The sequence below is a fragment of the Melospiza melodia genome, chromosome 2 (genome assembly GCF_035770615.1).
Source record: "Melospiza melodia melodia isolate bMelMel2 chromosome 2, bMelMel2.pri, whole genome shotgun sequence".
In the NCBI taxonomy this organism is placed as follows: Eukaryota; Metazoa; Chordata; class Aves; order Passeriformes; family Passerellidae; genus Melospiza; species Melospiza melodia.
The window spans coordinates 75807575-75820822 of NC_086195.1; the positions used below are offsets into that span (position 1 = coordinate 75807575).

General features: G+C 36.3%; 1 protein-coding gene across 4 annotated transcripts in view; it reads left to right on the forward strand.

Moving 5' to 3' along the window:
* CNTN5 (contactin 5) overlaps positions 1 to 12989 on the forward strand; it is a 611453-nt gene extending 598464 nt beyond the window's left edge. For all 4 annotated transcript variants that reach the window (XM_063148896.1, XM_063148898.1, XM_063148895.1 and 1 more), the window contains 4 exons: positions 6221 to 6407; positions 6866 to 6978; positions 8367 to 8535; positions 10171 to 12989. In XM_063148896.1, coding sequence (XP_063004966.1) covers positions 6221 to 6407; positions 6866 to 6978; positions 8367 to 8535; positions 10171 to 10274 — 573 coding nt within the window. In that variant the 3' untranslated portion in view covers positions 10275 to 12989. The remainder of the gene's footprint in view (positions 1 to 6220; positions 6408 to 6865; positions 6979 to 8366; positions 8536 to 10170) is intronic.
* The last annotated feature ends 259 nt before the right edge of the window (positions 12990 to 13248 follow it).

Genomic DNA, 13248 nt, shown 5'->3' on the forward strand with positions numbered 1-13248 from the left:
CCACCCTGACCTAGTGCATCAGGCTGTGCTGGTCCTCATTAAATAGTCCAGCTAAACCAAATTAACTGATTTTGGGATACAGGCTATTTGTCCTGCTTTAGACCTTTAGACAGTGCTGACTCATTCCTGATTTTCTCCAGTAACATGGAAAAGAGAGTAAACATGTAGGTCTGAGGTAGACACCAATCATGTGGGTGTCAAAGAATAATCTCCTAGCACACGGTATCTCCCTGGTAGCACATCTGGGCAACAACAGGGGCTGGTGACAGTCACCAAGAGCCTTAGGAAAGAAATGGAGGTGTCTGGGCAGCCCCAGAGCCAGCACCTTCTCCAGCTCAGCCTCTGGCTGGCCAGCCACAACCAGAGCAGCACATTTACCTCATAGCTCAGATGCAGGCAGTTAATATTTTTTTAATATCTGTTTCTGTAGCCTATCCTGATGTACTGGACTGCAATATCTCTATTAATATCTAGCACTGTACAAATGGGCTGTGACTTTGGTGTGTCTCCTCAGGTCTAGCATTTGTTCAGGTCTTTTCCTCTCCTACATCTGCATGCTGAACTCTGCTAACCCTCTGTCAGTTTTCTTTCATTGTTCTTTTCTCCTGTTTCTGCCTTACATTAAATATGTTTCTGTTCCTTTGCACATAGCTTGCTTCATGCAGAAAAAGTTATATTTGACCATTTTACCTTTAAACATACCATTTATAAAGAGAACAAAACAGTATCTGATAGAGATGATATTCATCTTGCAAATACTGTTCCTCTCCATGTTGAAGTGTTCCACTTGTTACTAAGCTGACTTCAATCTTGAGACCAGTCTTTTATCATTTGTAATAACTTACTTGCTGCACCTTGTCTTTTTTCTTTTCAGAAAGGTGTCTGGTTTGGTTTTTTTTCCTCAGCTATCTTAATATTTTTAAATTATACCTACTGTTTTCACTCTTATCCTCATTCCATCGAACAAAATGATTCTCAAAATGTTCTATTAACTTTGCATTACATATTTTAAAACAAAAAAATAGATTTTCTCTCTGAAATTGAAATTTATTTCCCTAGAAGCTTATCCTTTCATAATGTGAATGGATTTTGCATTTACTTGCTTGTCACATAACACTTCCCTTAGCTCTACAGAGGTGTCCAGCAATAGATGGCTCTTACAGGTAGGGCAGTGGGCTTGCTTTGTGTCAGAGGTGGTCCTCTGCACTTGGAAAGTGCAAAACCTTGGGAGTTTGGCATACTCTGACCCAAACAGCAATACTGTTTGGTACAATGTCTCTATGTCTCTACAATCTCTATGTCTCTCACAGATTTCTCAGGTACAATTCTGAAAATGCCGATTAATGCAGGAGAAGTTACTAACAGTGAACCTTACTAATAATTTGGCTCCTCACTCTGCTGTATACCAATTTTAGGATTATAGCATGAAGATTACAGAGTAAATATTTCAAGCCAATTGACCTAACAAAAAAAATGAAGTATAAAAACAAAAAATTCACTGCTCCCTTTTACCTCCGCCCATGAAGGAATTAGAGGAGCCTCCTAAGTAGCAATACCTTTTAAGGTACTACTTTTATCTGGGGAGATGAGGGTATTTTTTTCCTCCCCATCCTACCCAAACCCATCCTGCTCTTTCCATCTTTGTTCATTTAGCCAGAATTCCTCTGCCCACTTTCTGACAGACAAATCTTCCATGGAATAATTTACTTTCCTCCATCCTCACTGGAATGATTACAATCAGCGCAGCACTTACTCAGTAAACATAAAAGTAAATGCACAATCCAGCAGGAGAGAATAACTTCTAAGGATGGTATTGCTAGATCTTTTCAATTCCATTTTTGGGAAGGATTTCATCAAAAAGGAGGTAATGAGTTATAGGATCAGTACAGTAAGCCAGTGCATTATAATATTCATTTTAGTACACTAGGTCCACACTATCAGCCCAATTTTCCTAACATACTGACAGTCTGTCTTCAAAGCACCCCACAGTGCACAATGCAAAGGAGTCCATGTAGGGCTAAAATCCACCCCCAAAAAACCACCCAGAAGTACAGAATAGCTTTATGTTCTCCATATTATTTTTTTCTTAAGAATTTCTTTCACTTGTGGGAAAACTCTTAATTTCAAAACCAATTCTTAAAGTTCATCATTTGTTCACTGCAGTGGGAAAAAAAGCCTGTAGTACTCCTTTAATCCACAAACAACAAAGAGATATTGCACAGAAATACAGTAATTTTGATAAAAGGATTAATTACCTTTTTTTTCAGTTTTTTATTTGTTTCCTAATGTAGAATTATTGTGGGACACAAGTAAAGGGTTGCCTTTGGTTCAATCTGTATGCAGAGCAATCTGACTAGCCACTTTGCTTTCATGTCTCAATTCGTATTCTGGCTGTGGTCATCATAGCAGTGACAACCTCCTACACAGTCTTCACATTGCTGGCCTTTTGGCAACAGCATTATAAAAGGGGCAGCTATTTTCTTAACACTTGAATGTTTGGGCTTTAATCAGCCAAAGTGACAGAATATTTACTAAATGTGGATGAGTTCACAGTGACCCACTTTCACCGTGGCCCTGCTTGCACTTTGTAGTAAGGAGTAATGAAAGGCAAAGGAACCTGTCCAATTTCACATTGTCATCCTTGAAAGGCAGTGTTAACTGTTATGTCACATGAGTTTTATGCAAGGTTTGCTGCCCTCATTTGCATCTTCCAAAGCACATATTATTCCTACCTTCAGTACAGATTTGTCAGCTGTCCACCCGACCTTACTAAATATATGCCAGCTACACTCTGATAAAGTAGAAGCAGCTCAAAAACTTTGTCAGAATTGTGGAAAAATATAGTGTGTTGTTCATACTTATTGTTTGGAATCTATAAGCTGAAGGTTATAAAATCTATTTGAGCCCAAGGCAATATTTTCTTTTTTGTTCACTACTGGTAAGAAACGAAAACAAAAAGAATTACTTACTGGAAGAGATATTTTGGGTTTCTTTTTTCTTTTCCAGAAAGACAAGGCTAATACTTAAGTATAAATGAAAAATCTCATGTCTTTTTTGCTGGAGTTCCTCTAAGGGATAGGAGTTTGGTTAATGCAATCAAAAGATCAACTTGAAGAAAACAAATAAACAAAATCCAAAAATAACAAAAACATAAAAGATGAAAAAAAAATATTGAGTGCCATTTTCAGAGAGGATTACTTGACATAATAACTTGGTTTATTATATTATTTATTTAATAAAACCATATTATGGCATTTGAAGGAGAAATATTCAATATTTTGCTGCTTCTTAGTTGCACTTTGTCTGTTTTTATAATGGAACAGATAATTTTATCTGCATGGTTCTTGATTTTTTTTGTTTGTTTATTTTATTTAGTGAAGTACACCTTGAGGTAATTTTAAAAGAGCATATGGATATTTTAACCGTAGCCTGGAAAAGCAAGACAGAAATTCTACTTAATTTAGACTCTTTATATGCGTAATTTGTAGCTTTAATTTTCTGTGGTCAGCAGAAAGAATAGCCAGCCAGTAACACTGATTTTACTGCTTTTAGTGGAGATGACCTGTACTTAGATCCAATTAAGTTATGACAAAGACTTATAACGTAGAAACCAACTGAGGGATAAGAGTGGTATCATTTAAGATGCTTTTTAACTTAAAACTTCAAGGAAATGGTCTGCAAATATCAGAGGCAGAAGAATTTTAGACAGATTTTTTTTTTTTTACCAAGATTTGCTTTTAATTATTGATCAACCCATGATAAGAGCAAAGCAGGTTTCTCCTCTCCAGCTCAAAGGGATGGGTCTCTGGAAATCAGGTATCAAAGTTTACTTTCTTTGGCAAAAAACAGAAAGTCCAGAAAAAATGTAAAACCTTGCAAACCAGAATGTATTAAACAGACTAAAAATGCTTTCTTCTCCCCTTTTTCTTTCAGTTTTCAAGTATGGGCTACTTTTTATGATTTATGCTTCATACTATTATCAATATTCACTGTTATCATTAATGAAAACCTGTTCAGTGTTATAGATCTTTTCTAAGAAGTTTAAACTAAGGTCACAGAAAAGAAGATTTTAAAAAGAACCAGCAAATGCAGAGAAGTGTAAATAAGCAAACCCTCTATTTTAAGATATATGTCTCTCACTTTTAAACATCAGAAATATCTTCATTTCAGTCCAAATCAATGTAAATCCCCACACTGTCTACCTCAGTCAAAAATCATTGGAAAGTTTTTTTTTAAACCTACTTCTTCTTTTATTTCCTTTGGTCATCAACAAATAGATGTATGTGTTACAGCCCCCCCCCCAAAAAAAAAGAGATCAAACTTAATTAATGAACATCTCATTAGAGACATGAGACATGATGTGTCCTGTGAATAAACACAGCTACTTGTAATTTTTCTCCCAGCCTTCTAGAAAAAGGAGAAAAACTTCAGTTGCATTTCCACCCCTGCTACTGTTCACCTGTGCAAGCTTAATCATCTCTCTTTTCCTTTCTGACCCTTTTCTTGTGGGATCCTCAGGAGACTGCAGTGTCTGGATGATAGGGTCTCCAGGACACATGTTCCCCTCACTGCCTGTTCATACAGTGCTCAATATTGTGCAGTTCTCACCATCGTGACACCAAATTTGTAAAGATGCATCACAAGTAAAATGAAAGGAATCTGACTGCCCAAGAGATAATAACATTGGAGATTCCATAATAGGATGTGAATAAATGGTTATTGATTCCATTTTCTTTTGAAGAAAAGAAAACTGACTCTGAATAGGTGTTCTTTCAGATATCAGTAGCTTTGGCCAAGTATTCATCCAGCAAAATACGTCAGTGAATCACACTTATTTCAGACCAAGTGGTGACTGCAGCTGTGAACTGAGCTGTAACTGATCTAAGAATTAAAGCAACAGCATTTTAACATGAGATAATGCAGGCATACACACAAAATACAAATACTTGAATTTTACAGTTGAAAGAGTGGACTGTGAGCTGACACAAATTAATATAGCCTCAATCAAAGTTAACAGACGCACTTTTGTCAAGTGAAGGTAGGACCTCAAATGTATATTTTTGCAACCAGATCTTTTTTTTATGGAAGTCCTAATGCAATTATAAAAGGTCAGCATTGTGCTCATTGGTCTTGTTTTCCTGTGAACCCCTTGGGGTTTTTGGGTTCACCCTTTCCTGGGAAACATTATCAAGAGTTCTCTCTTGTCTCTGACCTTTTTTTTCCTCAGAGCAAATGTTATTCCCAATACAATGTAAATAACTTATTAAGGAATAACCAGCTTCACACAAAAGGTCAAAATGTAGAAGAAAAGCAAGAAGGTCTCAGCATGAATAACAGTCAACTGAGTATAGTTCTTTGAATGGCATTTAAGTGACATCTCCTGTTAGGCAAAATAGGGTCCCATGAGAATTGCCTTACTTTTGTATCTCACCTACATACATTTACTTTAGTTACAGCCTGGAAGTGCTTGGTCCCTTAGGAAAAGGAATAGCCAAATTCTCAGCTCAGCTTTATAACCTCTTTGAGATAATGATAAATTTAGAGATACTAGAGAATAACCACCAAAGATCATTTAGAGGTTCATTTTATGTCTGAAAATGAAGAGCATGAACGTACTATCAAAGCTTAATTTACCAGAAACCTCTTTATATCCAAGAACTAAAACTGAATCAATTTCCTTCTATTTCTTCTGTTTGGATTTTTCAAATGATTGAAATATTTCCATCCTTGTTCTGCAATTGCCTGTTCATTGGACTGATAAGAAATCTCCTGGATCTGAGTTGCACCAGGCCAGGAAGAGAATATTGCTCACAACACTAAACTGATGCAGTCAGAGCTTTCCAGGGTGAACACAAATATTCTGGTGATCTACCAGAGGATGAGTTCTCCTTCAATGATGTCCTTCAATGATGAGTTCTCCCTGACAAAGTTGACCCTCTCCTCTTCTGTCTTGTAGTAACCTGCTCTTGTGCCAGTACACAGCTATTCCATGTGCTCCAGGTCACACCACAATATTCCATGTTTTGCCATTTTGGAGAAGAGAGCACTGAATAGCTTGAGGTCAAGCTGCAAATCCCATATGCTTAAAGGGGTCTGATGATGAGAAAAAGGCATAAATGGCAAAAATACCTTCCATAGGGTAACAAGCACAAGCATCAGGCAATATTTATGAGCTTGCCACATGCATATATTAATCCTTCGTTTGGTTGCTTGTTGGCAGGTTGGTTACTGGAAGGACATGCAGCAGGAGGAAGCAGCAGAAAAGGTCAAAACAGAGGGAAATGAGTCATCCATCCTCCTGACAGGATTGGAAGGAAACACATTATACCACCTAACAGTGAGGGCATACAATGCTGCAGGGTATGGACCACCTAGCACTGCTGTGCACGCAGCAACCAAAAAATCCCGTAAGTAATCTCAGTACCTTTGCTAAAAGGAAGAAATCAGGGAGCAACTTCTGTTCCCTTAGAGGAACAGAGGTTATTTATTAAGAGTGTATAATGATCAGGAATCGTATAGCTTTGATTCATGGCTTTGCTTTGATGTTTAGAAATTAATTCATATGACTTTGCATCCATAACAAAGGTTAATTTCCTAGAAAACAAGGCATTTTGTACAAAGGGAGAGAAAAAAAGCTCAAGTCCATAAGCTTTGTGGAATTTATGGGGTGGGTGGAATAAATACACTATAATCTACCAAATTACAGTACTGATGAAAAAAAATCTTAAATGTTCCATCTAGGGTGGGAAGCCTGATAACATTACTAGTTTTAAATATAATGAAAAATTAAAATACTTTTCTTTTGTTTTTAAAGAAGAAAATAAGTATAAAAAAATATATATGTACATGTTCTTTTTTTCCTCAGCTCCCAGCCAAGCACCAGGCAATATTATGTGGATACAGGATGGCTCACATGTGTCTCTTGGGTGGGAGCCAGTCAGACCTCTAGCTAATGAATCTGATGTAATGGGATACAAGGTTAGTGTTTCCCTTTCCTGGCTCACCTTTCTCTCTTCCAAGCAATTGCTCCTCTTCTTTGTTGGCTTTTTTCCCTTTCTTGTTTCTCTGTGCAAATGAAACATTCTCTACAGACTGTCTCCAAACAGCTTTCACTGTGAGAAGCAATAAATAAAATTAAAATCAGAAAAATGTACCAACATATTTTTGTGTTGTGATTTTCAAATGCCAAACTCTATCTGACTCCCCTGTATCTCAGAGGGTCAGTCCATCCTCTCTGACTCAGCAGTGACTATTAATAATATCAGACTGCAATGAAATTCCAAATACCTCTTCATTTCAACTGTGTTTGCAGTAGGATTTAGAAAAATGCAGAATAATGAGATATCTTTAATTTACATTAAAATTAATATTTTTTTTAGCAGAAACACAAGTACTTCAGTTTGTTTTGTGATCATGTTAGTGATGGTCAACAGCAGTGATAGTAATACCTGGGATTTAAAGTTTTGAAGTTTTAAAGAATAAAATCCAGATTAACTGTTAAATAACAAGTCATAAAATCAGAATTCACTGCAATACCTTGAATAAAAGTAGAATGATTTCAGTGTTTTTAAAGAAGTGTGGAGTCTGGGTTTTTTTGGAGCCCATACCAAATCATTTCTATAGACTGCATTCTCATATCTCTTCTGATACATCAGGCAATATCACTGAGAAAGTATAAAATGGTTCAAATAAACCAGAAACTGTCTTAACCTTTATCAAAATAGTTGATATTCTGAAATAGTAGAGTTGACTTCTTTGCTTTTTCACATCTCTCTGACCTTTTCAATTTTCTCTGGGAACAGAAACTTTTATGCAGAAATACCAAAAAGACAGCTACGTGCTGACTTGCTTTCCTCCCACATGCCATAAATTTGTATTGAGTTTCAGAGGAAATGCAGGGGCAGATCTGAGCTGTTGTCAGTTGATTTAGCCAGCTAAGGTAAACACAGTAAATACATTATTCAGGCTATTTTCCTTACATTTGAAGTTGGGTTCTTGACCCAAAAATGTGAATATCAACATGAACTTTGGGCTAAGAATTTGAATCAAATGGAACTCAAAATAAAATTTTGGGGGATAAAGTTGTACAACACCTAATGCTAAAGAGGGTAAGTCCTCTGTCTTTGCTCTAGGTCATAATCTATGTCCTTTCACATTCATGAATCTCTATAATATTTTGCTATTACTGTTTTGAAGCCACTGCAGAAAGGGAAGAGTAAAAGCAAAGTCTGTTCAAATGCAATGTGAGTAAATCCCTGATGAAAGCATGAAACAGTTAATACTGCAATGACTGTGTTATCTACACAAAATGTCTGGTACAGAGTTTGAATGACCACTGTGACTACTATCTACTTTACCTACCACAGGTGTTATTTCGGCAAGAGGGCCAGAGCAATAGCCAAGTTATAGAGACACAAAAAACCTCTGCAGTGGTGCTTCTTCCTGATGTTGGAGTCTACATCATTGAGGTCTGTGCAGTCAGTGAAGGAGGGGATGGGACTGCAAGTCCCCAGATCAGAGTTCCATCTTTTTCAGGTAAGGTTACACTTTTATTTGAAATTGTTATGATGAAAGCAATGCTCTTTAACTCTGCTATTCGCTACCAGAAAAACAATGTTCTCGCAATTCTTTACCTATAAAATAAAATCATTGATCTGAGTCTTTAGTTTCTTAGAAACAAAGGTGTCTAGTGACACATGGGATGTTTAAGATCATCTGAGGCAACCATGTGAGGCTGATGAACAAAGATGATTTATAGGAAATCTCTCCCATTTGAGGATAACACCTAAAAACCTACCTGAGCTGTTTATATGTGCACTAGTGTCTCAAACAGCAATGAAGTCAGCTGGGATGCAATCCACAGAGAGCAGCAGCGGAGCCTTGACAGCAATTCAGCTAATCTTCTGAATTTTAGTGTTAAGACATGAGCACCTAAGGACACCTGCAATGTCCTAAGGCATGCCAAACAGAGCTGGCAGATGTGTTGTGGGACTTAGGGGATACACACACCATTCTGTGGGTCTTAGGGGATACACCATTCTGTACCATTCTGTACCACCAGAGGTGGAACACAGCTAAAGTGGCATAGATTTAGGTACCTGACACCTGTGTATGTACCTCCTTGAGAATAAGCTGAATTTCTCCGTAAATTCCAGTCACTCCCTTGCATAATTATTACTATTTAGTTATTAACTTATAACAGTATTAAAGTGTCTTCATTAGGCAAATTTTGATGTCTAGCTTCTCTCTCCTCAGTTACTGTGATGTGTTGAAAGAATGTAAAGTATCAATATTACAAAGGTAGGTAAAGGATGGGAGGATTAGAGACTAGAGCAAAGAAATAACATAATGTTTGCCTAAACACAAGATGACATTTTAATTATAACCTTCTGATAACACTTTAAAATTTTATTAAATATTGCTCTTTGGTCCTTAAGGAACACTAACAAAAAGGCGTGACCCTGAAACTTCAGTCTAGAACTACAGTTTCAGCTCTAGTCTGGTCACAAATTGCAGTGCTACATCAGAATGCAGAAGACACTAATCCCTACCACATGGAATATTTCTTTCATATATCATAATTCTAGGCCACAGAGTCCTCCATCTAATTAGACTGTGCATATCACATTTGTTTCATTGAGGAAAATTGTTGTCCAAAGAAATCCAGTCTGGTTCCTTTCCCATCTTGTTGTCACTACTACCCCAGAGCACATTTCCCCTTAGCAAGGCCACATAAGACTGTGATGTGATCAAAAATGAACACTGCACCAATGGGCCAAAGACCACTTTTTCCTCTGGACAAGGCTAGGGATGAAGGACTAGCTTTCATTCCTCGTTCTGGGACAAAAATTTGTGACTCCGGGCAGCTTCTGCAGCCTAATGCTTTTTTGAAGATTAAGACAAAAAAACATATATCCTTTTGGAACTTCCTATTGATTTGCAGACTGAATATGAGGATTCAGAATGTGAGTTGCTATAGGTATCATCACAAAATCCCATCTGTGTATGGAGACCATTTTGCGTCCACAGTTCTCGCACAGTAATCCATTGCCTTAAAATTAGTCTTTTCCTGAGGGTAAAAGGATATAAATTTGGGTAAAAACTAATATCTAAATGTACTGAGAACCATTTGCATGATTTGTTTGTTAATTATTTTGCTTTTCATTTCAGGAGGGAAAGTAACAAGTGCTCAGTCCACCCTACATGTGTTGTCTACTTCCTCATCCTCTATAACACTGCTTTTGGCACTGATGGTACCTTCAGCCTCATGGTGAAGGGTGCAGACTTTGTTGTAGTTGTTATTTGTTTGCTTTAACTTGATGACACCAAGGGATGGAGTTTTATGTCTGTGGAGAAACTGAAAACCCAAGCTAATGCTCAAAGACCCATCAAAATGCCTGTGGTGCAATTAGAGAAGTGTTGGAGACACGGTCAATAATTCATCAGGTTTTTATCTCTTTTTATTTGTAAAAGTCCTCTGGGGAGGAGACCCTTCTTGGCCCAAAAGTATGCAGATTGTATGTAATAAACTTTTGTAAGCAAAGGTAATTTCTGTCAAATGTATTTTCCTTTTTTAATATGTTCAAATTTGGTGAACCCAGTCATGTATCATTACAGGGTGGTGTCTAGTACAGTACACCTGTATGGTTTGGAGAAAATAAATCCTTTTTTAAATATGGAAAAAAAGTTTGATACAGCTGGTTGCTCCTACTGACAAGGAAGAAAAACAGAGTTTATATACAAAGATCTCTGCAAAGGTAAAGAAGAACTTGTTCTGAAAGAATATATACTATGTATTCATTTAGGAAAAAGAATTGTTAATGAAGTACTAGACAGCTTACCCCAGAACTCAGCAAAATGGAGCAGAAAATCTGTTTATTTTATTACCAGGTAAATGGAAAATAATTAAACACAAGCTTAGGAGGAAGCCAGTTGGTTTTTGTCAACTACCACAAGCTTTTATGTCCAATAGAATTTTCAGTAGAAAATAAGAAATTGATTCCTACTGTATATGACAATGAAAATTCCACTGGACATTTAAACATTATATACATTAGCTACTAAGAGGACAAATAAAGCAATGCAAGGAGATAAACCAACTTTTCTCAATAGTTCTCAGTTGTAACTTTCTTTTTCCTCTGAGTCCAATTTTTGGTAGCATTCTATGCTTTTCAGAAATGCATTGCCCGAGTATCTACAGACTGCAGTAGGATATATTTGGGAGAATTTTATTTCTGAGAAAAAAATACTTGGAAAAGTGCTACAGAGCATCATTCCAATTATTTACCTAATTGGCTCTATTTCTATAGCTCACTGGAGATCATTCTTGTAAGTACTGTGTGATATCAGTTCTAATCCCCATTTTTTGCTGTACCTGAAAATTTTTTACTCAATAGAAAATTTGGACAATTTTTCTACATTGGAAGGCTTTCCCACCTACTGGAACCTGAGGAAAAATGACTCCCAGGGGAGATGGTGTGCATGTTTGTACAATCATGGTGGGCACAGTGTTATGAAGGGCAGCATCTTGCTAACACATCTGGGGACCGTGCCTTGGGAAGAATCATTGCATTGCCTGGAAGAATCAAGTCAAAAATGGTTAACATGAAAGTCCTAACAGCATGTTCTTCTAGTTGTCTATCCCTCTAAGAGTTTTGATGAAAACCTATTTTAGCTGAATTGGGTTCCCAATTCAAAGTGCTATTATTTTGCCAGCACTAGCAAAATAATTTTTGGCATTTAGATAATACACTGCAGCTGTGTTCTTTCTCAGCTGCTTCAAAACAGTAACCAAGAAAGCACAACAGAGATAAGAAGGTAAAAACTGATGATGACTAAATATTTTTGCTTTTGAGTATTTTATCAGTAAAATTTTTCAGAGGAGGTTCAACTTAAATCTTTGCTACCCACTAATATTTTAAATAATTTTCTAAAAAATTGGTTTTCAAAATCATTTAAGTCACCATGTTGCTCAGAAAACAAAGGCAGGATAGCTAGCTAAGAATTGACTGCAGCTATATGGAAAGAGGCCTTCTATATCTCTGCTTCTAAAAAGCCTTTGAGATCAAAGACAGGAAGGTGTAAAGTACATTGCTGATGGAGCAAACTCATAGAGAATAACTACCTGCTGTCCCTTGTAAAACAGCAGCACTGCTACTGTGCAGAGAGCCTACATCAGCAATCCATTATCTGCCAAAATGTTAAAATAAATAAGAATAAAGTGGTGAACCAAAAAGTCAAATGGCTATTTTATAAATTAGTTATGCATAATTTCCTCTAGTTTTTTATACAGTTGCTTGCCAATGCAGTTCATTTCAGAGTATTCAAAAAGGCTACATTCACTGCTGGTGGCATTTCGTTAAACTTTCTGATTATAAAAAAATGGATATGCTTTATAGGAAGAAAAAAAGTCTGATAAGGAGACAGAGCTCCATCTAGACACATCTCCCTCTCTAGTATGAAGATACAAATAGAAATATTGAACATACCATCAGGTAATGTAGTTGTATTGCAGGGACAAAAGGAGGTATGTTTTATATTCAACATGAACAGAATATGTATTTTGCATCTTAAATATATTAATAAACATGTTTTAAATGTTTAAGTACCTATGTATTACCTATTTGTTACTTTGTAGAAGATGTTTCCTTATCATGACATTTTTAGTTGCGAGGGAAAGCTTTTTCCTTTTTCATGTAAAAGATTGTAATAGTGCAGTCTGGCGTCACTGAGGAGACTGTATTTTTGTATAATGTCACAGGATCTGTTCAGAAAAATTAATTATTAGAAAAAAACCTTGTTACACAGACCAAAAGAAAGTTGCTGTCATGGCCCATAACAAAATGTTAGATATATTGTATACAATCTGTATATATGCTATATATAATGGTATATACGATGTGGAAGACACAGTAATATAATAGTTTCTGTGTACTGTTCTTGTAACATTAGATCTTTTTAATAAATTATTCTCTTTTTATTGACTTTTATCTTATGTCCTGTCATCTCCTCAGTTATATTTGTATAGTTCAAGGTGACAAAATGATTTGGTTTGCAGCTGCAAGAGCCTTTAAATTACATTATTTTCAAGAAAAAGTGATGAATCTGAAATGGTGAATGTGGAAAAGGTGGCCATTATAATCAAATAATTTTGACATCATTTTAATTTCATCTAAATTTTGGATTTCGTAAGTAAATATTTTTTTTTACAGCCAAATATCTGAAAGGTAAAAGAAGGCCTGAATTCTC